The 27,479-nt window shown below is 38.2% G+C and overlaps 1 protein-coding gene across 5 annotated transcripts in view; it reads right to left on the bottom strand.

Moving 5' to 3' along the window:
* Positions 1–27,234, bottom strand: part of SAMD13 (sterile alpha motif domain containing 13) — a 40,007-nt gene extending 12,773 nt beyond the window's left edge. The window contains exons 1-2 of one of the 5 annotated variants that reach the window (XM_077120472.1): positions 27,164–27,234; positions 22,422–22,506 (exon numbers count right to left, since the gene is read on the bottom strand). In XM_077120472.1, the coding sequence (XP_076976587.1) occupies positions 22,422–22,506; positions 27,164–27,173 (95 nt within the window). In that variant the 5' untranslated portion in view covers positions 27,174–27,234. Of the gene's footprint in view, positions 1–22,421; positions 22,507–23,006; positions 23,098–23,875; positions 24,083–27,163 lie in introns of those variants that run through there. The other 4 variants (XM_077120473.1, XM_077120475.1, XM_077120474.1 and 1 more) reach the window with 4 other exon arrangements.
* Between the last annotated feature and the right edge of the window lie 245 nt (positions 27,235–27,479).

Raw genomic sequence — 27,479 nt, forward strand, 5'->3', positions numbered from 1 at the left:
ACATTCCCTGCATGATTTCAGGTACTTCCTGAGTCCAGTTACCTAAGTGTGCCTGTCAAATCCCAGATTCATACTGGGCATTGCCACTCCACTGTTTGCCATGCTCTTTAGGCTCAGAGTGGCTAAGATGGAGCCCACCCCCCAACTCCACAGCATCCCCCCTCTCTACCACCAAATCCTTTACCTCACCAGTGTTCTCTTCCCAAGTGAATGTCACCATCTGCTACTCAGCAATCCAAGCCAGAAAGCTGAGTTGTCCAGCTCCCTTCCTTGTAACTTGAACCATTCAAGTCCTTCTAAAAATCTCTTGAATCTGTTCTATTTTCTCCATCAATACTACCACTTCCTTTTTTCAGACTCCATGAATTACTGCAATAGCATCCTAGCTCATCTCCTCACCTCAGTCTTGCTCCTTATTAAGGGTTACTCTATATCTCATCCAAGGTGATTCTTCCAAAGTGTGTATATGAACACATTGTCCTCTGCTTAAAATCCTTCCAAGACTCTCCCATCACTCAAATAGTTAACATGGCTTAGGAGGTTCTTCAGGGGGAAGCCCCCTTCTGCCAGCTGGGAATACATCAGTGAGTGGAACAGACATCAACCTTACTCTTATGAACCTTGCAGGGCTGTGGGAGCAGACACTGAACAAATAATCATACAAATAAATGTACAACTGCAAATTGAAAATTCTATAAAGGGCAAGTGCACCATGCTAAGTGAATTTTAAGGGCTAGCAGAGGCTTTCCAGTGGAAGTTTCTTTTGAGGTGAGTTCTAAAAACCAGACAGAAGTGAACTGTATAAAGAAGTCAGGTGAAGATGGTTCCAGGCTCAGTGGCAGGTGTTTATAGAGAAAAAGGAACCATGTAGTTCTTAGAGGCAAGAAGGAGGACTCTGGGTTTTCATCTAAGAGCAATGGGTAGCTGTTGAACGGTGTTGGGCAAAGGGGGGGGGGAATCCAATCAGATTCATTCTGCAAAAGAGAGTACCGGAGAGGAGCCCGAAGGGGAAAAGCAAATTAAATTAGAAGTCTACTGCAGACATTCAGGCAAGAGATCATGTTGACTCAGACTATAGTGGTGGCTATGGGAAAGCAAAAGAGTGGGTGGATTTAAAAGACATTTAAGAAATAAAACCAGCAGGATTTAGTGATGAACTGGACATAGAGAATGAAGAAGATGGAAACGTCAAAGACAACTCTGAGACATTCAGCCTCTGGACCTAACTGGATGGATGGTGGTTGTGCTGGCTTGAAACTATTATGTACCCCAGAAAAGCTATGTTTTAATTCTGATCCAATCTTCTGGGGGCAGCCGTTTCTTTTAATCCTGATCCAACACTGTCGGATGGAAGCCCATTTGACTGGATTATCTGCATGGGGGTGTGAGGCTCCAGACGTGGCTGTGATCTTTTGATGAGATTATCTCGAAGATGTGGCACATCCAGTTGTGAATGCAGCCTTTTGTTAGATGGAGCTGTAATTCTGTCCTTTCAGGGTGGGTCTTGATTAGTTTACTGGAGTCCTTTAAAAGAGGAAACATTTTGGAGAAAGCTCAGAGCTGATGCAGATGCTTGGAGAACTTGCTTCAGATCTGACAGAGACCCAGATGTCTGGAGATGCTTGGAGTGCCAACTGAGAGAGCAGGTGCCTCAACATGGGCAGAGCCTCGCAGATGTCACCCTGTGGCTTTATGCTAATCAAGCCAGAACCCAGAGTTGTGTCCTGGAACTAAGTGAAGGCCCATAGATGCTTAGAGAGGAAACCACTGGCATCAGAAGCTGGCAGCAACAGAACCAGGAACAAGGTTCTGGCATCTGGAGATGCCAGCCATATGCCTTCCCAGCTGATGGAGGTATTCTGGATGGCATCAACCTTACTTTAGTGAAGGTAACCTCTTGTGGGTGCCTTAATTTGGACATTTTTATGGCCTTAGAACTGTAAAATTGTAACTATTAAATCCCCTTTATAAAAGCTGTTCCATTTCTGGTATATTGCATTCAGAAGTTTTAACAAACCAATACAGTGTACCTTCACTGAAATGGCACCACCAAGTTTAGCTGGACACACTGACCTCAGGTTATCATTTATATCCAAGCACAGATTTAATGTGGGATATATGAGTCTGCAGCTCAAAGCAGAGGAGTGGGCTAGAGAATCACACTTTACAGAAAGAGGCATTTAGATGGTAATCAAAGCCTTGGGAAAGGCTGAGAAGAAAATGGCCTAGAACCATAGAACCAAGCCTTGAGGAGGTTCAACATTTAGTGACAGCTGAAATGACTCATGCTACTTTTCACAGAAGTGAAATTGCCCAGACTGTGGAGATTCCTGAAGGTTTTCAACCATCTGAATGCCAAGGGTATAGCTGTAATGTTTTGTTCATAGCAGGAGCCTAAAATATTTTATTAAAAAACAAACTTCTATCTACTTAAAGAAAAGAGTCAATGATCAGTGGCAAACATGATCACTGATTATGCAACACAACACTTCAAATATTAACTATGTATTATGCTATATATATAAATTTTTAATACCTACATGCTGGGATTTTCTGCCATCTCACTAGCCTAAGCAACCATGAGCTGACACTGGTGACCCTCTTCAAGATACAACCTTCCTTCCCTCTCCTGTTTAAGGTCGGCTTGAAGAATATTTACCTACATGTTCACTATTCTAACAAATCCTTTACGTTTTCAAATCCGCTCACTTCTAGCAGTAAGCACAGAGTCCCATTAGATACACACTTGAGTATCCCAGAAAACCTTGGAATTCATTTTCTCTACTAATTCTCAATAGCAATGACAAAGTATGGTACATTGTCATTTTGGGATGGGAGGCTTTCCCGATTCTTACTTGGCTTGGTTGTAACATCATGCCTACCATAATCCTGAAATACCCTTGAGTACTAGCAATGCAGCAGAGAATAAAGACTTTGTAAAACTACTGGCAGAGTACCATAAAGGAGAGAAGGAGCGTGGAATTCAGTGTTTTCTCACATTTAGGTTAAGGGAATTGACCCAGAAGAGACAAGAGTTTAGAAACCAATCAATAAATCTAATGATTGATGCACCTGTTTATACCTGACAGCCCAAGAAGCAAATTAACTTAGAAAAAAATCATCACATTAAACTTCTCACATCTTGAGAAGACAACCACATCTGTCTTCATCTCTGTGGCTCCCCAGCCCATAGCACAGGCCTCCCTGGAGCCCAGAGGGTACAGCAAAGTTCTGCTGAACAAGGACACGAACAACCGGGGAGCACTTACAATCTACAGTCTACTTTCCACACTTCACCTAATATTGGTCTCCATCTCCCGTGTGAGCTGGATACTGTAACTCCCTCTTAAAGACAGTGAGTGCAAGGCTCAGACAGGTTAACGAATTTTCCCTAAATCACATCGAAGATAAAGCCAGGATTGGAACCCAGATATGCTTGACTACAAATCCATGCTTTTTCCACTATGCATATTCATTGATTCAGCGAATATTTACTGAAAGCCTGCTGTCCTGACAGTACTGGCCTAGATACAGGGTGACAAGAATATAGGATGTGTAATCCTTGTCTTCAAGGAGCTGGAAATGTGGTCAGGAAAGGGAGACATGTAAACCGTTAGCTATAAGTAATACTAGAATTAGGCCCAGTTGTTTCTGTTAGAAAACCTGAATATTTTAAGTGGCAATTTAAAAAGGCACATATTAACCCAAACACCCCCGGGCTAGGCCCTGAGGGGAGAGGGTGGTTGCTAGCAGAGACTCATTAAGTGCAGGAACACACCAACACTTCTTGGTTGTTTACATTATTGGATGATGGATAATTCCACTGGCTCTTTCCAGCGGTTTCAGCAACAGTTTTGAGCAGAAAGCTGGAGCTGATCCAAGGTGACGTGATGGTGGGAGATAGAGGGAGAGCCATAGCATCAAGACCAAATGACACCTCACTGAGATCATCTTCCCTGGGAAAGCAAAGTGATATTTGTGGAGGAGTGACATCATCAAGATGGTGACATAAGAGATGCCCCGGAGAGTTTCCCCTAAGAGACAACTAAATAAAGGAATAAATCCCACTTGCTTGCAATTCTGGAGGATGACAGAGACTGGAGAAAGACTCCACAAATGCTGAATTAGAGAGAAACCAACCACCCACTAAAAAAGAAGGTAGGGGATCTGTGGCTTGGATATGCCAGTCTGGATCCTTCCCTACACTCAGTTTCGTTGGCTGAAAAGTCACATAGCACAGTGACCCGGTGTGGGCACCTCCCGCCACGATCGCAGACCACAGAGCCACTCATGGTAGCAACATTGAGCTCCACAGACATTTGGGCATGGGGACCCAAGGCCATGAGGACCCAGGGCAGGGCCCTAGCAGTCAGTGAGCGTGTGTGTACAAAAGAGCACCCAGGAATCAAAAGAGACCCGTGGTGGAACCGTTGATAAGCAGTGTGCACACCCAATTCAGTCTCTAATTGCTGGTGCAATCTAATGAACAAACAGTTCTTTCTGAACACTGACCCCATCTGGCTATTGAGGGCAGGATACCCTCACATGTAAATTACCAAAGGAAGAAAAGCCAAAAGGGAAAAGGGGACAACTGAACTGCTGAAAGACAGAGTGGAACCCAGGACTGAAAAAACTGTCACTGAGCATGGGAGAGAAGTTGAGCAATTTGTAGGCTTTAGAGGCAAAATTTGTACAAAAGCAAACAGAATGTCCCAAGACTTCTGGAGAAGGAACAGAGGAAAGGAAATCTAGTCCAGGAAGTGAAACAGTTGCACATAATTAGGTAATTTAAAAAGTTGCACCCCGTATCCAGACAGGAGACAGGTGTAGAAGACTTGAGAAAATCTGAACAGTTAAAAAAACAGTTTATACTGGGTGCTGTAAAGGTCCAGTATAAACTGGACTAAGCATTAAAGAAGAACCTTAACAAACAGACATTCTACAATAAACTCCTAGACAAGAGGGTGAAACAGACTTTCAGAGTAGGCTATCAAAATAATTAAATGCCCAGACATCAGCAAAAAAGTACAAATCATTCTAAGAAACAGAAAGATAGAGTTTATTCTAGGGAAGAAATTAAATGTTGAGAGGAAGCACAGATATCAGAACAACTAATCAAAGAAGTTCAAACAAATCTCCTAAATCAATTCAAGGAACTGAAGGAAAATATGGACAGAAATAAACTAAATATGGATATTGAGCTAAAGGATATTAAGAAAACGTGCATGAACAAAAAGAATTTAGAAGTTTAAAAAGGAACATAACAATTTATTGAGACAAAAAACACAATAATGGAGATTAAAAATACACTAGAGACATACAATTGTAGATCTGAACAGACAGAAGACAGAATCAGTGAACTAGAAGACAGGTCAATTGAAATCACATAATCAGAAGAAAATATAGAGAAAAGAATAGAAAGAAGTGAGCAAAGCCTAAGGGTCTCTGAGACACCATAAAGAGATGGGTAAAGTGGCAGAAAGAATATTGAGAAAATAATGGCCCAAAGTTCCAACTGTTATGAAAGACATGAAGACACTTGACCGAGAAGTGCAAAGTACTTCAAACAGGATAAACCCTAAAAGATCTACTTCACGACACTTACTAATCAAAATGTTAAATGCCAAGATAAACAGAGAACTTGGAAAGCTGAAAGAGAAAAGGGATTCATCTCAGACAAGGGATCCCCAGGACTAAGCACTGATTCTCATCAGAAACCATAGAGGTGAGAAGGCAGAGGCATGGCATACTTAAGTGACTGAAAGAGAAGAAGTTCCAGCCAACAATTCTTTATCTGGCAAAATGGTCCATCAGCAATGAGGGGGAGGTGAAGACATCCATGGAAAAGCAAAAAACTATGAGAGTTCATTACCAAGAGATAAGAAATGCTAAAGGGAACTCTTCAAGTTGCAAGGAAAGGACAGGAGAGAGCGGCTTAGAACATTATGAAGAAGTGAAGATCTTCATCAAAAGAAATCACATGGGCAAATGTAAAACCCAATAGCACTGTCTCCTCAGCATATAAGTAAACTTTTTATTTTCTATAAGAGTTAGAATATGATTGAATAAGAAATAATCATATTTCTTTGTAACAGACATGAAAAACATAAAGAGATGTGTGACAAAAACATTGCAGAGAGGGGAAACAGAGGGATGTGGGAGCAGAGAATGGATTTGCTATTGAAATTAAGTTGGTATCTTTCCAAACTAGTCAACTATAGACTTAGGTTGTTTAATACAAACCTGAGGATAACTACAGGCTACTTTAAAAACACAGAGAAACAGAAGTGAGAATGGGATTAACTGTTACATCACAAAAGATGAACTATATACAAAGGAGGCTGCAATAAAGGAATAGAGAAACAAAAAAAGACATGACATATACAAAACAAAGGGCAAAATGGCTGAAGGAAGTCCTGCCTTGTCAGTAGTAACACTCAATGTTAATGGATTAAACCCCCAATGAAAAGACACAGATTGGAGAATGGATATAAAAACGCAGTCTAACTACATGTTTGTTTATAAGAAACTCACCATAGATTCTAAGACAAAAATAGGTTGAAAGTGAAAGGATAGGAAAAATATTCCATGCAAATAATAATAAAAGAGAACTGGGATAGTTATATTAATATTGGACAAAATAAATCAAGTCAAAACTATTATAACAGACAAAAAGGACACTATATATTCATAAAAATCAATCCACCAAGAAGAAATAGTAATCATAAACATTTATGCATCTAGCCACAGTGCCCCAAAATACATGAGGCGAACAATGGCAAAACTGAAGGGAGAAACAGACTCTATAATAATGGCTGGAGACTTCAACACACCATTTTTATCAATGGAGAGAACATTTAGATAGAAGATCAATAAAGAAATGAAGAACTTGAAAAATATGATAAATGATTAGGCCTAACAGACATGTGCAGAACACTGCACTCCAAAAGAGCAGAATACATGTACTCCTCAAGTGAACATGGATTATCCCCCAGGACAGACCATGTTAGGTCACAAAACAGTCTCAATAAATTTTAAGATTTAAATTATACAAAACATCTTCTCTGACTACAGTGGGATGAAGTTAGCAACCAGTAACAGAGAAATGGAAAAATCTGCAAATATATGGAGATTAAACAACACATTCTTAAACAGTCAATGGGTCAAAGAAGAAATCACAAAGGAAATCAAGAAATAACTTCAGATGAATGAAAAAGAGAACACAACATATCAAAACATGGAATGCAGCAAAGGCAGTGCTCAGAGGGAAATTGTTGCTCTAAATGGTGACATTAACAAAAAAAGAAAGAACTCAGATCAGAGACCTGGAGGTACTAGAAAAAGAATAGCAAACTAAACCCAAAATAAGCAGAAGGAAGGAAATATCAAAGATTAGAGCAGAAATAAATGAAATAGAAAATTAAAAAATAATATATAGGATTAAGAAAGCCAAAAGTTGGTTCTTTAAAAGATCAACAAACCTTTAGCTAGGCTGACAAAGTAAAAGAGGATGTAAATAAGTGCAATCAGAAATGAATTAATTACTACCAACCCCACAAAAATAAAAAGGATCATAAATGGAGACTATGAACAGCTGTATGCCAACAAATTACACAACCTAGATGAAATGGACAAATTCCTAGAAACACACGACAACCTACACTGACTCCAGCAAAACCAGAAGTTCGCAACAGTTCAATTACAATAAAGAGATTGACTCAATCATCAAAAGCCTCCCAAAAAGAAAAGCCCAGGACCATATGGTTTCACAGGTGAATTTCAAACATCCCAAGAAGAATTAACACCAATCCTGCTCAAACTCTTCTGAAAAATTGAAGTGGAGGGAACATGCCTTAATTCACTGGATAAGGCCAACATCACCCTAATACTAAAAGCAGATAGAAATACCACAAGAAAAGAAAAGTATAGACCAATATCTCTTATAGTATAGATGCACAGGTCCTTAATAACCTACTAGCAAACTGAATCCAATTACATTAAAAGAATTATACATCATGATCAAGTGGGATTCACCCCAGGTAAGCAAAGGTGGTTCAACATAAGAAATTAATTAATGTAATCCACCACATTAACAGAACAAAGGAAAAACCACACGATCATCTTAAATGAAGCAGACAAGGTGTTCGACAAAATGACAAAAAACACTTAGAAGACTAGGAGTAGATGGAACCTTCTTTAGTATGATAAAGAGCATATATGAAAAACCCACAGCAAACATCATACCCAATAGTGAAAGACTGAAAGATTTCCTTTTAAGAGCATGAACAAGACAAGGATGCCCACTGTCACCACTGTTCCTCAGCATTATACTGGAAGTTCTTTCCAAAGCAATTAGGCAAGAAAAGGAAGAAAAAAAAAGCATCCAAATTGGAAAAGAAGAAGTAAAGTTTCCTTATGTGCAGATTATATGATCCTATATAGAGAAAATCCCCAAATATCGCCAACATAGTTACTAGAGCTAATAAATGAATTCATTAAAGTGTAAGATCAACATGCAAAAATCAGTAGTGTTTCTATTCAGTAGTAATGAACAATCTGAAGAGGAAATTAAGCAAAAAAATTCCATTTACAATAGTTTAACTAAAAGAATCAAATATCTAGGAATAAATTTAACTAAGTATGTAAAGGCTGTATACATGGAAAACTATAAACCATTGCTAAAAGAAATCAAAGAAGATCTAAATTTCATGTTTATGGATTGGAAGACTAAATATTGTCAAGATGTCGATTCTACCCAAAGTGATTTACAGATTCAGTGCAAGTCTAATCAAGCAGTTTTCTTTGCAGAAATGGAAAAGCCAATTATCAAATTTATTTGGAAGCAAAGAGGCCAAAATTAGTTAAAACTATACCTTTAAAAATTGGAAGGAAGCTGGAGGACTCACACTTCCCCACTTAAAAACTTATCACAAAGCTACAGTGGTTTAAACAACATGGTACTGCCAGATGTATAGACCAATGGAATCAAATTGAGAATTCAGAAATAGACCACACATCATATATGGCCAAATGATTTTTAACATGGGTGCCAAGTCCACTAAATTGGGAAATAGTTTCTTCACAAATGTTGTTGGGAAAACTGGATATCCATATGCAAAAGAATGAGGGGAAACTCCTATCTCGAACCATTTACAAAAATTAACTCAAAATGGATCAAAGATCTATATAAGAACCAGAAGAATTATCAAACTCCTAGAAGACAATATAGGGAAGCATTTTTAGAAACATGTGTTAGTCAATGGTTTCTTTGACTTTACTACAAGCACAAGCATCAAAGGTAAATGAAATCTCATCAAAATTCAAAACATCTGTGCATAAAAGTAAAGAGCAACTTACAGAATGGGAAAAAATATTTGGAAACCACTATCTGATAAGGGTTTAATATCTAGAATTTACAAAGAAATCCTATAACTCAACAACAAAAAGATAAATAATTTAAAAATGGGCAAAAGACTTGAATAAACATTTCTCTAAAGAAGATAAACAAATGACCAAAAAGCACAAGAAAAGATGCTCAACATCATTAGCCATTAGGAAAATGCAAATTCAAACCACATCAAGATAACATTTTGCACCCACTAGAATGACTACTATTAAAAAAATGAAAAACAGCAAGTGTTGGAGAGGATGTGGAGAAGTAGGAACACCTGTTAATTTTTGATGGGAATGCAAAATGGTGCAGGTGCTGTGGAAACATTTTTGGTGGTTCCTCAGAAAATTAAGTATGGAATTAGCATATAAGCCAGCAGTCCCACTTCTGGGTATACCCAAAATAATTGAAAGCAGGCACTCAGATATTTGCACACCAATGTTCATAGTGGCATTATTCACAATTGCCAAAAGATGGAAGCAATGCAGTGTTCACTGACTGATGGATAAACAAAATGTGGTCTATACATACAAAGGAGTATTATGTAGCTGTGAAAAATGACAAAGTTCTGATACGTGTGACAACATAGATGAATCTTGAGGACACCAAACTGAGTGAAATAAGCCAGACGCAAGAGGACAAATACTGTATAATCTCACTGACATGAAATAATTAGAATAAACAAATTCATATAGTCAGAAGCTAGAATTCAGGTTTCCAGTGGCAGAGAATGGATGGGGAATAGGGAGTTACTGCTTAATTGGCACAGAGTTTCTGTTTGGGGTGATGGAAAAGTTTTGGTAATAGATCATGGTGATAACTGCACAGTACAGAATGTAATCAACCCTACTGAATTAAGTATCTGAATGTGGTTAAAAGGAAAAATTTTAGATTGTGTATATATTATTAAAATAAAAGACATACATATATAACTACAAAAAAGGATGGATACTTGTGGCCAAATTGAGGCACTTACCTATATTCCTTTATAAATGGCTGTCCCTCCAAATTCTTTTTTTATAGCATGTACATATTGAATTCCAGAAGGAATTTAAACTGCACTGTTCAAACACCTCCCAAATGGTGATTCTACTATGGCTGGCAACTCGCACGGATCAAGTAAGATGACAGATATAAAAGTACCATCACCATTTGATATTAACTTTCTGCAATTATCATGGAAAACTGTTTCTCAGAACATAATATATAGAAATGATAGGTTTATACATCTTTTTCTAGGCACAGAATCTTTACAAATATATTTATTTTTTCCTTATTACAAAAAATTAGCAACAGAAATCAAGGGCACAGTTTGTCTACAAGCCCATCACTTAATCAAATTAATGTTTCCATTTATCCCAGTCCTTGTGCATATGGTTAGACACATCATGGATTGATAAAAATTATATCATGCGTGAATAATTCACACTAGGAAATGATAATCATTAACCAAACAACACCTTACTTTTAAAAGAGACACAGAGAGATACAATCATGGGGACAGGAATGCAATAAATAAAAATTCTGGCAGAAATATACACATTAATTGAAACTTTATTATGAGTGTTTTCATGTCACCACATCATAATTTTAAATGCCGGCAGGAAAGGTGTCTAGTTTTCCCTTACGTATTAGTGAAGGCAGTTGGAAAACACATGAAACTCTTTATTCTAATCTACCATGTGTGCATTTTATGGTGCTTGAGATACAGATTCTGAGGATTGATCAGATCAAAGGGACACTCTCAATAAATACAATCCATATGTGATTTCAAAACTCCATTATATCCATTAATTGCATTTCTTGCTTCAATTTCAGAGCAAAAATTACATTAGACAATGGTTAACATATTATGGTGCTACATTTGTCACATTACTCCTTTTATAAGGCTACTTCTGAATGTTACTTTTATATTCAGAAATGCACTCTAATGTTGTACTGCCTTGATCTTTATAACTTATTTTCAAAATTAGATTAACCTACTCTTTGTCCCACCTCTTTAAACAGCCTTTGGCTAAAAGCAATTCTAATTCTAATAAATTAATATTGATGCCTTTGCTTATGACATATCTAGGAAAAAAGCAACTAAATTAGCTTTTGTTCTATTTCCATTCCTTTCTCCCTCTCCCTTCGTGCTAACAAGCAGCAATCTGGCTAAACGGAAGGCCCAAAAAAGAGAATGGATGATTCAAAGGCTCTTGACAGGACAGTTTTCATTTTAAAATATTCAGATAAGAGTTGAGAGTATTTAACTGCAGCATACCAAGTGATGAAAGTAATGAAAAAGGAATAATTCGAGTCTTCTCCCCTGAATAGGGGAATGGACTCAAACATAACTTTCCAGGTTTTTTCCCCATTCCAAGTCTGTATTGAATCCCAACTGGACAACATCCTGGATTCCTCCACATCTATGGCTTTGCTTAAGTTACTCAAACCCCACTCTCTCTAACTTACTCCCAGCTAGAATCCCATCCAGTTGTAAAGGCGCTGGTTAAGGGGCCCCTTCCTAATGTCTTAAAATTTTGTTCTAATTGGTAATTAATTTTAATTTGCCTACTATGTGCCAGGTACTTGGGAAGCATTGGGAACTCACAGTTTAGTGAAGAATATAATTTCAAATCAACACCAGATGAGAAGGGTTATGTTTGTTCCCTGCTTTATTCCAGAAGGCAGTTAAGGATTGGGGGAATAGACAGATGAAGGAGGGTGAAAAAGATAAAACCCTCAAGGCAATATGAGTGAGGCAGTGTGGGTGAGCGGGTGAGAGGCTTTGGAGCTTTGAAGTCAGCGGCTATACTAGGGGCAGGTACCTAGGACAAGCGGGGCTATCTTCAGGCATCATTTTCTCCCTCCTTATTAAATACCTGTCTTCAGGCTGATGGCTTGCCTCTGAAATTGCACAGTGCTTTGTCTCAGCACTAGACTTTGGCATGCCTCTGCCTAGAACGTTTCCCCCAAATTCCACCCAATCTTTCTGAAAACTAAGGATCCTACAAATTGCCTCTTTTCCTACCTGCTCTTAACATTCTAGTTCAATAAAATCCTCTGGACCAGTCTAAATAAGGACATTCCTCTCCAAGGAGTTCCATGAATTTCTGTTTTTATTCACTATCAGATACAATCCTTGTCAATATAATTCAACGCAAACTTATGGACATTTCATATCCTGATCATTGATACTAAAGACAATGGCCTAGAAACCTGCAGAACTCTGTCTTCCTGCTCTGAATCACAGCACACCGGTCACTATCCAAAGGACTTAGGTGTGGCTTTATCACCGAGACTAATTCAGTTGCCTTTTGTCGGAATCTCAGTAGCAAGACAGAAACTATGTAGAAAAACAGCAACCCTAAAGGGCTGCTGATGTTTAAAAGATACATATAATGTGTGTTTGTGAATTCTGCTGGCGGTGATTTGAACTTCTGTTGTTTTCACACTTAAAATGTGATGTCTTAATATGCTTAGCCGACTCCTTGGTTTTATGCATTTTATTCATTTGAAATGTACACTCCAAGGCAGTTATTTGAAATGGGTAAAATGGTATAAATCAAAACAGTAAACAGATGCAATTCTTAACTGAAGTCATTTAATTTAAGGGAGCAATCAAACAATTATTAAGTTACTTATCATAAGGCCCATATATCAGAATGAGCAGACAGCCATGAAACATTAAACGGTAAATTTTAGCTTTTCTAAGAAAAACAAAACCGTGCAAGTTACAAGCACCACTGTTAACTCACAAATATTATCCCTATGCAAAACACATACCCCATGAAACATCTATAGAAGGGTTACAATATCAGATCCTGATAAGAAAGGTCACTTTTCAGGTATAAACTATTGGCTCAGTTTGCTTATTTCTTTCTCCCCCCCGCCCCCCACCTGCCCAGCAAACTATCAGCTGAGAGGTACTTAGGTATTAGTTATTTAAAATGTCTGGAGTGTTTTATTTATTTTCCCATGCTTTTAGTATAGCGGGATCTTCTCATCACAACCACAGGCCATTCCAGAAAAGACAGCCTCCAGGAAAGCGTCATGCTTGGGGGGGGGAATGAAAGGGCAGTGTGGGTGTGGGGACTGGTGATGGACAGAATAGAAGAGTGTGATGGAGAGGACGTACCCAGGAATTCCCTAGCAAGCTGGATAAAATCCCCTCGCTGCCTTCAAAGAGCATACATCTATGGACTGTTGCACATTTATGTGATGCCACAAGAGCACAAGGATTAGGAATAAATGAATGAATGCTAAGTCCAGGAGTCAGACACAATCCTTCTAACAGTTTTCCATTCCTCCTTCCTCAAAGGAGCAAAGCCAGGCTTCCATGCAACTAACCCAATATCCTGTGAGTTATTTATTCAACCCTAGCTGCGAGTGCATCCCTCTGAGATGAGATCTGACTGATGGGCACACATGTAAGCATTGCTGAATCTTTTTATGAGGCAAGTAATAGTAGCTACTATAGATATTGTATTATGAAAACTTCTCTGATAATGCTACAGTGAAATCAGAGGTTTTAAATTTTAGCAATACCAATAACAATGTTTAACCCTACTTTCATACTTTTCTTCCACCACTCACCTCCTTATCCTCTCCTCTATATAGGCAAATGAGAATTATTTGATAACTTATATAACCTAATACCAGATTAACAGCCATACAGTGATTAACCTTCAGAGAGGGCTATTTCAAAAGTTAATTTTGTAATTTTAAAGTGAATTTAACAGTTTAAGTGGTAATTATTCATGAAACATTCATTGCGAAGAGGGTAAAAAGTATTGCTTTTCTCATTATGAAAGAAACGTTAGTTTCAAAATAAACAAATTGTCATTGCTTCATAATGAAACAACAACAAATAACAGAAAGGCAGGGGGATATGGCCAGATACGCATGGCACGAGAAGACCAGGAATTAAAAAAGAAATAGCTAATTTTGAAAGTCCTTGTTAAACTTTGTTACTCCAAACTTTCTATTGGGACTTTCTATAGCGGCCGAACTTCTGCACTGAGGGCTGAGGGGTGTGTGCGCGTGTGGGGGCGGGGGGGGGGGGAGTAACTGCTCCCTGTCGAAAAGCTGCTCATTTATGATAAGCATCTCTCATGTGGGAGTCACAGTTCCTCCTCCGTCCTAAGACAAACGGAGAGAGGGGGAGAAAGACCAAGTGGTGAATAAGGGAGTACGAGTAAGCAAGTGGCAAAGAAATTAACCTTGAATGCTTGTGATTTGATATGAGAGATGTACATAATGTGTAAACTATCTCAATTTTTTAAAAAAACGCAGTAAATATAATAAGCCGAACATGAATGAATGATAACTGGGTGTCACAGATCTAGATTTATGATTAAACCAAAATCTGTGCATCTGAGATCCATAAAAAGAGAAGGCTGTGATCCATTTTTTCAATAAGTTTATTTATATGTGCCTTTGGGAGTAATTAGGTGTACACAAGGCTACAGAGGATTTGTACAGAAACTGTCTAGAAGGATATATTCCAAACCATCAATACGGCTCCCTCTTAGCTATTTAGTTCATTTTTAATGCTGTTTTAAACACCCATGAATTCACCAGGCAAAAATAAAAGCTAGAGTCTTGAAAATCACTACATTGTATACAGTTTAGCTCCACACCCAAAGCAATCATCGTCCTGAATCTCATATTCATTTAACTTTCCCCCGGCACGTGTGCAGAAGCAGCTCCCCTGGTGTATACCTGTGCTGTTCAGTATGGTAGCCAGCAGCCACATGCAGCTACTTAGTATTTAAAATTTGACCGAGAAACTGAATTTTAAATTTTATTTAATTTTATCTAGCCAAAATTTAAATTAAAAAAAACTGGAAGCAGTAGAAGATGTATTTCTGTTAAAACACTCATCATATTGATAGGAATACATTTCACTTTGTTGTTATGGTTGAATTGACTTTATTACAGCAGGAGCAGGTGTCTTCTCTAGTATTACACAAAACACAGCGGTCAGTCTAATTTGTATCAATAGATTGATTCCATTCAAATGTTTATTTCCTACATACCCAAGTAACATTGTAATATGTCTGTCAAGTATTTAATGAAGCAGAACAAGTTATGGGGATTCCTTAGTACATCATAATCGGTCATTAAATTGACAATATTTTAATTTTAATTATAACAATTAGTTTTCAGCAAACTACAAGCACGGGCAGTTTTGAAATTTGAAAGGCATACTACGGGTTCGTTTCCCAGTGCCTGCCCATGTAAAAAAATTAAAAAAATAAAATAAAAGGCATACTACTGAGGCAGAATCAATTAGACATGGAAACCAGTACTAGAGCTAGAACAATAAGGGAAAAAAGGAAATTGGAAGAAGATTTGTTGCAAATTTCATGGCCAATAGCAACTGCAACCTGCTGGAGACAGCAAAGCAAAAAGTCTTTGCTATGCTAAAAAATTTTTTTAAAGATAATAAAATAAACTATATTAAGAGGCAGTTTTCTGCAAATGCATAGTGAATTTGATAAGCTTCTTCTCAACCGCCAAAGAAGAAGCAATGAAATTAGTCCCTAGAAATCAAAATTAAATGACCCAACAAAACATAATGTTAAGTGATTTTTTTAACAGAGTCTAAGCTTAAAACCTTGTGTAGCTCTAAAATAACTTGGATTTTAGCAAAAAAAAAAAAAAAAGGAAAATATCAGATGGACAGAGAATTATATCAATTATAGAAGTTTTGTTAGGTTATTATGAGGAAAAGACTAAAAAGATACTTTACAAAAAGTGAAACAACTTCAATCAAGCCACCAAACAACTGCTAGAAGAAAAGAAGATCTTTCCAACAATATCAAAAATCAATTGATTCAAAATAGTTTCAGATGAGTTGTGCAGTAGAAGAGCAATACTTAGGATATGTTTTGTCTGAAAAGATTTCCAAATTTATGAAGAAATGTTGTCAATTCATGGCCTAAAAAATGAAACTCATGGTTTAGATACATTTAAATCTTTACATCTGTCTAAGAATAATATTAGCTAGATATGAAAAAATTATATCCCATCAAAATGGATGGTGCTTCAGCCATGATAGATAAAAAAAATCCAGGTTTACTGTAATTTTAAAATGAGACTGATGCTTCCTTCGGTTCTTCTTTCTATGGCATGAAATCTGCGTTCGGTTTTCTGAAGCAGGTTCTATGAAAAGTGGCATGGATACTGTTGTTAAAATCATTCAATATATACTTGCAAACGCTATAGATCAGTGCCAAATAAGGGAACTGTTAAGTGTAAGAGAAGACACTGAATTTAATAATGTGTTCTTGCAAATTAAATCATGGAAGAGCTCTGCAAGGACTTTTTATATTGTTATGTCCAATTCAAGATTTTCTGGAAACAAAAGAAATGCTTGCCAAATATTCAATAAATACAGATGAGTAGTTTATGTTTTCTCCTTGATATCACACTGTATATAAATATGCTAAATTTGAAGCTCCAGGAAAAGGAAAAGGTGATTTGTGACCTAACTAAACAGGTGTAAAATTTTGTTGAAATAGAAATTTTTAGAGTACAACACAATAATATTAATTCTGCACACATTTTTGTAACATGAATTAACTGCAAGAAAATCTTGAAAACTGCTTTATTGACATTATTAAAATTAGAGCTGCTTATCAACTTTTGTTAACACCCCCTGAATAGAAAATTAATAATACTGAGTTGACATGGAAGTTAATAAATTCATTTAACTTGGACAGATGTAGTTTTGAAACTGATATACTTTTGTTTCAAAGTCAAATCAAATCAAATCTTTAAAAAAAAGATGAATGAGGTTTTGTCAGTATGGGTGTAAATATTAAAGGGAAATATTTTTTGGTACTCTATTGGAATCCATTTATTTTTTTAAAAAACTTTTAAGTATATTTGGAATTGTTTGGGCATATGGTTTTACTTTTGAAGTGTAAATTTTATGAAATCAAAATACAGATTAATATTTCTAAACAAAATTGCCTCTGAATTGAGATATATTTTAAGTGTTAAATACATGACAGTTTAGAAAATTTAGTATAAAAAGAATGTAAAATATCTCAACAATATATTATATTGATTATATGATGAAAAATGATAACGGCTTGGATATATTGAGTCAAACAAAATATATTATTAAAATTAATTTCATCTGCTTCTTTTCACTTTTTAAAATATGATTATGAGAAAACATAAAATTACATATGTGGCTCTGGTTTTATGCTATTGGACAGCAGTACTATATACCTAGGAACTTAATTGCTGGTTATAGAATATTTGATTGCTTGACTCTAGAAAATAATGCCAAACTCTTCCAAAGTCAGTATACTAATTTACACTCCCACCAGTGCTTTATCCTGTAAATCTATATATTCCCCCTGATAGTATTGTCGAATTTAAAATTTTTTGCCAAAGTGTATCACTGTGATCTTGATTTGTATTTTTTTGATCACTAATGATACTGAACATCTCTTCATATGTTAATTGCCCATATGTTGTTTCTTCTTTATAAAATGTTTGTTCAAATCTTTTGATATTTTTCTATGGAGTGTTTGTGCTTTTCTTACCACTTTTTTTTAAAGACCCTGAACCTAAAATTAATTGTGAAATTCACTTACACTTGCAGTTCAAGTAGAATCTAGACCTTAGAAATCATGCCCAAATCATAGTGATTGATAATATATAAAATGCTAAAATAAAATAGAGAAGGCCATTAGACAGGGGTGACTAGCCTTAGCCAGTCTCTAATGACAAATTCAATAACTTCATCATACTTGGGAGAGGGAGCCCTTCTGTAAATGACGCATTACTAGGAGGTGGAGCTTACAGATCAGCCAATCAGAAAAAGGTGCCTTAGGGAGGGGCTTTCTGCAGGAAAAAGCCCCCAAAAAGGCAATACAGCTTAGCTATCCAATGAGAAAATTTCCCTCCCTAGCTTCCACGTTTACTTATATTAAGTTCCTCCTTTCCACTGCGTCTGCGGAGCTCCTTACAACTTTTAGTTTGGTGCTGCACTATTTGAAATCGTTTGTTGCTCAAATAAAAAAAAATTTTTTTTTAATTGCCTCATTTTCATCTTTTAAAAAGAATAATACAGATATGGACATGGATCGAGACTAGAGATCTAAGAGTTTTATGGGTCAGGGCCAGGAGACTTTAGCAGGAAGAAATGAAGGAGAGAAGTCCAGCATGATGTTTGTTTAAAATGGTCAACGTAACAACAAAAACTATGCAAACCGAAACAGAGGAAACATACTGGGGGAGAGAAAAGAACGAGACATCAGTGAACTCTGGGACAACATCATGGAATCAAATATACGTATAATCGGAATCCCCATACATACATATAATGGGAATCCCCAAAGGATAGGAGGAGGGGACAAAACTATCTGAAAAATAATGGCTGAAACATTTCCAGAGTTGATGAAAATTAAGCCCATAGATCCAAGAATCAAAACAAGTCCCCAGGCACCAGAAACATGAAGAAAACTACTATACCAACTCTCATACTCGAATTACTTAAAAAAAAAAATGATAAAGAGGACATTTTAAAAGCAGATAGAGAAAAAGACACATTATATACATTAGAACAAAGATAAGAAAAAAGACAATGTTTTTGCATGAGATAGGAATGCAACGAGGTGTCTGCTCTCATCACATCTACTCAAGTTTTGTACTGGAGGTTCTATTCAGTGCAACTAGAAAGGAAACATAAATAGCAGGCATCCAGATTAGAAAGGAAGAAATGAAACTGTCATTATTCACAAGACATAATTGTTTATGTTAAAAATCTGATAGACTACAAAAAAGCTACTGGGAATAATAAGTGAGTTTAGCAAAGCTTTAGGACACAAGACCAACATACGAAAATCACTTATATATCCATTATAGCAATTTTCAACAGAAATTAAAATTTAAAAAGCAATACCATTTATAATAGCTTCAAAGTATGAAATATGCATCTGACAAAATATGTGTAAGATCTATACACTGAAAGCTATAAAACATTGCTAACAGAAATTAAAGAAGACTTAAATAAGACTTAAATGTTCATGGGTTGAAAAGTAAATATTGTTAAAACATCAATTCTCCCTCCCCTAAATTGGTCTACAATTCAATACAATCCCAGCTGAAATGCCAGCAAGCTATTTTTTTTGGTAGAAATTTACCTGCTAATTCTAAAGTTCATACAGAAATGCAAAAGAGCTAGAAAAGCTAAAACAACTTTGAAGAAGAACAAAGTTGGATGGGTAACACAACATGATTTCAAGCCTTATTTATTATAAAAAACCGTATTTAACAAACAGTATGATATCAGCATAAACAGAAACAAAACGATGAATGTAAGGGAATACAGATTCCAGATATAGAACCAAAATGTATGATCAATTATTTTTCAACAAAGTTACAGAACCAATTCAGTAGAGAAAGGATGGACTTCTTGACAAATGGTGCTGGAACAATAGGATATTCACAGACAAAAACAAAAACAAAACAAAACAAAACATGACAAACATAATAAAACACTTTAATCCTTACCCCACATTCTAAATTCATCTGAAACCTAAAACCATAAAACTTCTAGAAGAAAGCTTACAAGAAAAATCTTTGTGACACTGGGTTGGGTAAAGATTTCTTAGATGCAACACCAGAAGCAGTACTCATAAGAGAGAAAAAGTGATACATTGGGCTTCATCAAAATTTAAAACTTATGCATTTTGAAAGATACCGTAGAGAAAATGAAAAGACAAGCCACACACTAGGAGAAAATACTTGCAAATCATATATCTGATGAAGGCTTATATCCAGAACATATTAAATAGTCTAAATTCAATAGCACAAAATAAACCAGTGCAACAAAAAGATGGGCAAAATATTTGAACAGATACTGCACCTAACAAGATATATGAATGCAAATAAGAAATGAAAATTTACTCAACATCATTAGTCATTAGGGAAATGTAAACCTCACCTAATATATAATGTCTAATATAAAAAAGACTGCTCATACCAAGTGTTCATGAGGAAATGGAACAACTAGAACAGAAACAAACTGTTGGAGGGAATGTTGGGATCATCAGATATATGATATGCTAGTATTTTCTCCTAGTATGTGGCTTGTCTTTTCCTTTTCTCTACAGTGTCATTCAAACTCCAGGTTTGGAAAACACTGCAGCAATTTTTTAAAAAGTTAAACATACTGACTGATACGATTTATCCAAGAGAAATGAAAGCTCATGACCCCCACAAAGACCTGCATATGGATGCTCAAAGCAGCTTCACCTGTAACACTTAAAAACTGGAAACCAAACATGTATCAACATGTGGATGGAGAAATAATACAAACTGTATATCCAAACAATGAATTACTCAATAATAATGAAACATAATGAACTATCAATATAAAAACTAATGAATCTTTAATTATGTTGAGTGAAAGAAACCAAGCCACAAAAAATAAATTCTGTAGGCTTCCATTTACATAAGATCCAGAAAAAAGCAAACTAATATATAGTAACAGGCAGTGTATCAGTGGTTCCCTCGGCCGGGGCGGGAAGGGGCGGAGAGGATAGGAGGGAGACATTACAAAGGGGTAAGAAAAAACTTTGGGAGTGAAGGACATTTTTATTATTGTAATGTGGTAATGGTTTCATAGGTGTAGACAAATGTCAAAACATCAGCGTTTACATTTTAAACACATGCCGTTTATTGTATGTCAATCATACTTCAATAATGACGTTAACTTTTTAAATTGTTAAAATGACTTAAAGTTAAAAGTTCACTTCATCGTTTGCACTAGTCACATTTCATGTTCTCAATCGCCCCAGGAGACGAGTGGCTACTGTGGGACAGCTCGGATCCAGGCATTTCCATCATTGTTGTAAATACTATAAGACAGCGCTGATCTACGTGACACATCCAAAAGCCTTTCCCTAACTCCTCCTCCATTCCCCTGCCCCAAATTTCAGACAAAGGGTGGGAAGAGGCATGGCAGCATGGCACTGCTTTATCTGAGGATTTTACAAAACAGAAATTTACTTAGTTTATTGTAATGTTACTTTGCTGCAAAGTAAAATACACCTTTTATTCATGAACATATAGCACACTGTCTCCTCATTTAGATATCACAGCATCTGTGGATTACACTTAATGACTTTCCTCCAAAGCTCAAGTTAAGGACGATTTTAAATCAAATGGCCAGGAAAGAAATGAAAAAGAGAACACCCTTACAAGGAGATTACTTTCTCCTTGTAATCAAGCAGGAACTTACTTTCTCCTTGTAATCAAAGTAGTTATAGCTTCTATATAACTCGTAAATGAGAATATACTTTTTTTCATGCACTCACAGACACCTTAACTTCTGAGTTAGTTTTTATTCTGTTTCAATTTATATATGTTTTCTGTTTCAGCATATTATGCTACACAATGTAACTGAATTTCCCTATTTTAAAGAATCAAGCACATAACTCTTATATACCAAATATAATCAGATGTTTCAAATGTGAGAACAGACATTAAAACAGAACATTATGCTATGCCCTGAAATGTTTCACATTCAATCAACAGTTCATAAAATTAGGACAAAGAAGTTTTTAAACTTGGTGTTCTCACTGTAGTTTATTTTGTCCTGTTTTGTTTTTTCCCTCCGATCACCACAGCTCTCAGCTTTGAGAGTTAGAGGTGATTTTGCTTCACGGAAGCTCAAACTGTTTTCTGCCCCTACTCTTGCCCACTCTTATAGGTCTTATGGACTTGAAAGGCTGTGTTTATTTGAATATGCAGAAGGCAAGGCTGAACTCCTCAACGGTCCTTGTTCCAAAGCCTTATGCACAAACCCGTTATGCACATTTGGTGTCTGAGTCATCTCTGTTTTAGAAATGGAATACTGAAAAAGGCAACTGGGGTTGGGGGGAGGAGGGAGCCTGGTGGCAAGTATAGATCAACCAAGACAATTCCAAAACACTGTAGATAAGCAAGAAACATAAAAATAGAAACCAAGCCCCTCTGTCGTTTGCAGAGGCAGAACTCAGAAACCAGTTTCACTTACTTTTTTACACCGACAGAGCCATTTTCCTTGTTTTCCATGTCAACAGATAGCATGGGAAGGCGGCAGGGTTCCTTTACTTCAGCAACTAATCAATAAGGGAGAAAAGCGTGTGTTTAATTCTTAGAAAGTGAGAGAAGAATATATATTCTGTATCGGAAACATTACAGCTTCACACCAGTTCACGTATGTTTGTTTAAATCTCCTGTTCCCTCAGCGATTAAGAGAGATGTGATTAAACCTAAAGAACTGAAGGAGACCGAGACAGACTGGGGTGCTTTCATCTGTACTGGCACTCCCTGTCTTGACAATAAGCATTTGCAAATGAAATTGAATCCTCCTTCAAAACAAGTACTGTGTGAACTGGCACGGCTTCCCCTGGGTGCCAAGCTCTTACTTAAGACATTGCAACTCACAAATGGGTGAAAGTAAAGAAAAGCAATCCCCCTTTCCCTGCCCCCCTCCCATCATGGACTGTGATTTGTTTCCTTATTGCATTTCTTTTTTATCCACTCCCATTGCTCCTATATTTTTTTCATTCCAATGCAGAAGGGCACTTAAAGCTTTTGTCAGCAAGTATCCCCCTACCTCATATTCTCAACGAAAACCTCAAAAGCCCGTCTGTGAGATGGCCATGCTGTGGTAAAAAGCTGGAAGCCCACCAAAATGTCAGATAGCACTTAGCACAGGAAGGTGGTGTGTGTGTGTGTGTGTGTGTGTGTGTGTGTGTGTGTGTGTAAGAGAGGGCAGCTTATTAGATTTATGTAAAAAATCATCCAAACATTCAAGAGGATGTAGCAGAATCTATCACTGTCTTTTTGTTTAGTAGGCTGAGGACTGGGAAGAAATAAAAACCCTCCACAATTAATATACAATTAGCAAGAAGAAAAAGCTCTGAACAGAAATGTTTGAAGGGGAGGAAAAAAAAAAAAAACCCAACTAGTCCTGAAACATGCTTGCTCTCCTACAGCTGAAACCATAAATTAAATACATTTCTTCTCAAATCACTTGATACTTCGGCACTCCTTCTCTAGGGATTACTCTGACATGACAAGTGCATCATTTAGTATTTTCACAAGATTTTATCGCTGTTAGAGAAGTAGATGATTAACAACACTGTGTGGGATAATCTTCGCTCCTGAAACACACACACATACAAACTTCCAGTTGCTAAACCATTTCGAGCATTGCTAGAGAAAAGCAACATTGAATACAGATCTACACCTATTCACATACATCCACACACCGCTACAGAGTAGACAGGAAGACAGCGCTGCTGCTCCATGCCAAAACAATGATTCCACTTCAGTTGGAAACTGTTACACATTCACCATTTTCTGAGCATCTCAGGAAAACAAAACAAAACAAAACAAAACACTCACACTGCTACTCTGCAACACCACACCACAATGTCTTATTATTATTATTTTGGGTGGAAGAGTAAAAAGAAAACCTACCTAGAAGCAACTAAAACATAGCAATTTTTATAGGCTTATCAAGAACAGCCAAAGAAACCCCAATGTTTTCTTTCACAAAGTAGGCTGGCAAAGGAATTCAATAAGGAGGTACAATTTGACACAGTGAAATAAAACCAGGCTGGCTCTCAGCCAACATGACGTTAGGAATCACACACAAGCTGCACCAACTGCCTTCTGGTTCATGGCTGCCTTTTTAAAGCTACAGTGTGCCCGTTCACTTTCGCTAACTCTCCTCAGCACAATTAGTGGAACTGAATGAATCACGAGGCCACAAACTGCAGAATTCTCTCTGCACCTGTCTTGTACAAAGAACAACAGGCGATATCAATGGCCCTTTATTTTCTCCCTCCCCTTCATTGTTGCCACATGGTATGTTTTTGCTGTGTGTCTGGGCATGAATGTAAGGTTTCCAACTATTCTTTTTCCCCCCTCTGTGGGAAACGAACCTAAGAGAGACAACAACTCAGGTGCTTATGGGGCTATGATCAGTGAACACTCGGAAGCTGGAGTCCTGTGTTATGCTTTCTTCCTAATAAAGATGTGTGAGAAGAAGGAAAGCACTGCCCAGTCAAAAATCCTTTTACTTCATTATGCAGGAAGAAATAAATTTCAGAGTAGATGCAAAATAGATGATCAGATCTCGTGAGAACAACCACATTCTTTTATGTTGGCATTCATCCCACCAAACGAAGGCAGCAAAAAAATTTCAAACTGAAACAAACAAAACCTTTTCTAAAAAAAAAAAAAGGAAAGAAAGAAAGCAATTAGTTCTGGGAAGCTGAATTTTAACTCTTTATCCTAGTTGTACACAAAGCATAATTCAACAAATTCAACCAACCTTGATTGAGCACCAATGAACACCTGGTACTATATTAGTCTTACATATGAATAAGAAGACATTGTGCCAACTCCAACTTCACAGTATCTCCCACCACCACTCTAAATCCCCATTCAGGAAATTGGGAAGAAGGATTGGGGATAATGGGAACGGGAAAAATCTTTTGATTAAGTAACACTTGATAATTCCACCGGTCTCTTGTTTGGCCAGCCTCAATTCGGCTGCCTCTTGATTGAAATAAGCACCAATCAAAATTTGTCCACTTTTAGGTCAAGATGACAACAAAATCACTCAGGGCAGAAAATATAGGTCCCTAAGAAGAGTCCTGGAAAATCGGCTACAGATTTCAGGCATTATTCAAGAGAAAACTGCTTGCCTCACTTCTTCTCAGTAACTTTTAAGGGCACCAGAAGATCAGCAACTGTCATCTAAATTTGGAACCTAAATTTCAAATTTTGTCTTTTTTCTTTCCTTACTTATTTCAGGAATGTTATTAGACATTTCCAACTTCCTGAAAGATCATCACTGAGAAAGATTTCATATATTCTCTCTACCTATCTTTGCCACTGCCCCCTTGTAAAAGCAAATGATAATGTGAGTATGAATTCTAAGTGTCTGAACATTTTCAGTAAGGATCTGGCAGGTGGATCCTTCACCACTGCTGATAAAAATAATGGACTCTTATGATTAGGAGTTCTTTCACCAACAGATTCCATAATATCTTTGGGCTTGGTCTGAAATTTGTGAACTGTTTTCCAGCTAAATCCAAATAGGAGGCTGGACTGAGTCCTGCGAGTGAGAGAAGGGGAATAAGATAACCTGACAGCACTGTAATGCCACTGGTCATAACCAGCTCTTCATCTTCAGGGTACCGCTCTTGAAGGGAGGGAAGCCAAAAAAAAAAAAAAGATGTAGTTACACCCAGCTCTGCCTTAGACCCTCTCACAGGTGGGAGGACTCTGTGGAGTTTCTCCAAGCATTTCTTCCTAAAAATAGAAAAGATCAGCCCATCTTGTCTTTCCTACTGTGACAGAGTTGAGTTTGCCTATTAGACAAGTGTACAGATTTCAGAGCGTGCTCTAGGAAATCATTTCCATTTTATTAAAAAAAAAAAAAAAGAGCCAAAATCATTCTGGATCACGTCAACAAGTTGGTTTATCAGCTAGTTTCTAACTTTGGCAATAAACTGACATTTGTGGCTGTGAATACACACACACACTAATAAACACCTATCCCACAAACTCTCCAACAAACTGTTAGCCACTTTTCTCTGCTGTTTAAAAATGTGTGTGTGTCTGGAGTGTGGTGTTATGGCATGTACAGTGGAAGCATAAATGCAGCATTGTGTAATATGCATAGTGTACATGTTCTCTAGTATGCCTGTTGTCTATGAATAGTGTGCGGGGCATTTGTAGTGGTGTATGGATGCTGTGTTTGTGATGTATGCAGTGTGGGTGTTGTGTGGGGGTGGTGTTTGTAGTATGTGCAGTGTGGATGTTGCATTTGTTATGTGTGTGTAGTAAGCGGTCTGCGGCGTGCGCAGTGTGGGGGTTGTGTGAGACGGATGCAACCAAACCAGTCCTTCTGATCCAGCACATTATGGGATGTGCTTCAGTAACTTCGGAGCCCTCGGTGGGGATTCTGGAGCAGAACTTTCCGGCACACTTGGGTGTAGGCTCAGACGGGAGGGGAGGCGGGTCAGGAAGGGCGGGAAACTGTGCCTTCTTTTATTGATCAGCACTCTCAACTCCCACCCCCAGCCCCCTCCGGCAGAGCGGACTCGCCCGAGAGCCAAAGACAACCCCGCAGGCACCACCCACCGTGCCTCGCGTCCCGCCTGTCTCTGTGCGCAGACCTGGGTCCCGTGGCTGCAGAGGCAACCTCGAGAAAGTCGCCCGACGGGCAGCACCGAGTTCCACGCATGGGCGTCTGTGGGGAAATGGGGCGGCCTGGAGAGGGGGCGGAGGGGGCAGGAGAGAGGCCAGGAGAAGGGACGCCTGGAAGCCTCTTGGAGCAGCAGCTCCGGCCGGGAGCCAAACGACTCGCCTGTGCTCCAGGCAACACGGAGGAAAGTTTCTGGCAAAGACTTTCAAGAACCAGTTCGCCTCTGAGTATGGAGGTTCCCGGGGAAAGCCCGTCTTTGGGAAAGGGGGCGTGGGAGGTGTGGTGTTTGCCGCGCACGGCCACCCCCGGGTCCCATCCTGCAAGCTGGGCGCCGCAGCCCCCGGCGAGCCCCGGCTTCTGCCCCCAATTCCAATCTGGGGTGACACAGTCCACGCTCGTGAGTGCAACAAGCTGCAGGAGCACCGGTCACACGGCGAGGAGGGCAAGGCGGTTTTTATTATGGTTTTCTTCATTTCGTTTTATCCTGGAGAGGGGAGAGGGCGGGCGCGTCCCCAGCGCCCGCGCAGCACCAGTGGATCACTTACCTCCCCGCATGGCCCGCGCCGGGAGGCTGTGCCCGGGGCAGAGCTCGGCGGCCACCACGCGCCCAGCCCGAGTGCCGCCCGCGGGAGCGCGCACAGCTCGTCGGGAGTTGTAGTTCTCCGCGGGCGGGGCGGGGGTCCGAGGGGTGGGGGCCACAGGGAAGGAGAAGGGCCGGGAAGAGACGGAAAGGGACCAGGCGCGTTGCAAATGAGGTGGTAACAGGGACCTTGTGAATGTAACGCAGGACATCTGCAAAAACTCTAAACCTCCAAGTTGCTGGGGAAGGGAGGTGGGCAGTCCTAGAGAGAGTTTTTTTAT

This window comes from Tamandua tetradactyla, chromosome 11, assembly GCF_023851605.1.
Source record: "Tamandua tetradactyla isolate mTamTet1 chromosome 11, mTamTet1.pri, whole genome shotgun sequence".
Classification (NCBI taxonomy): domain Eukaryota; kingdom Metazoa; phylum Chordata; class Mammalia; order Pilosa; family Myrmecophagidae; genus Tamandua; species Tamandua tetradactyla.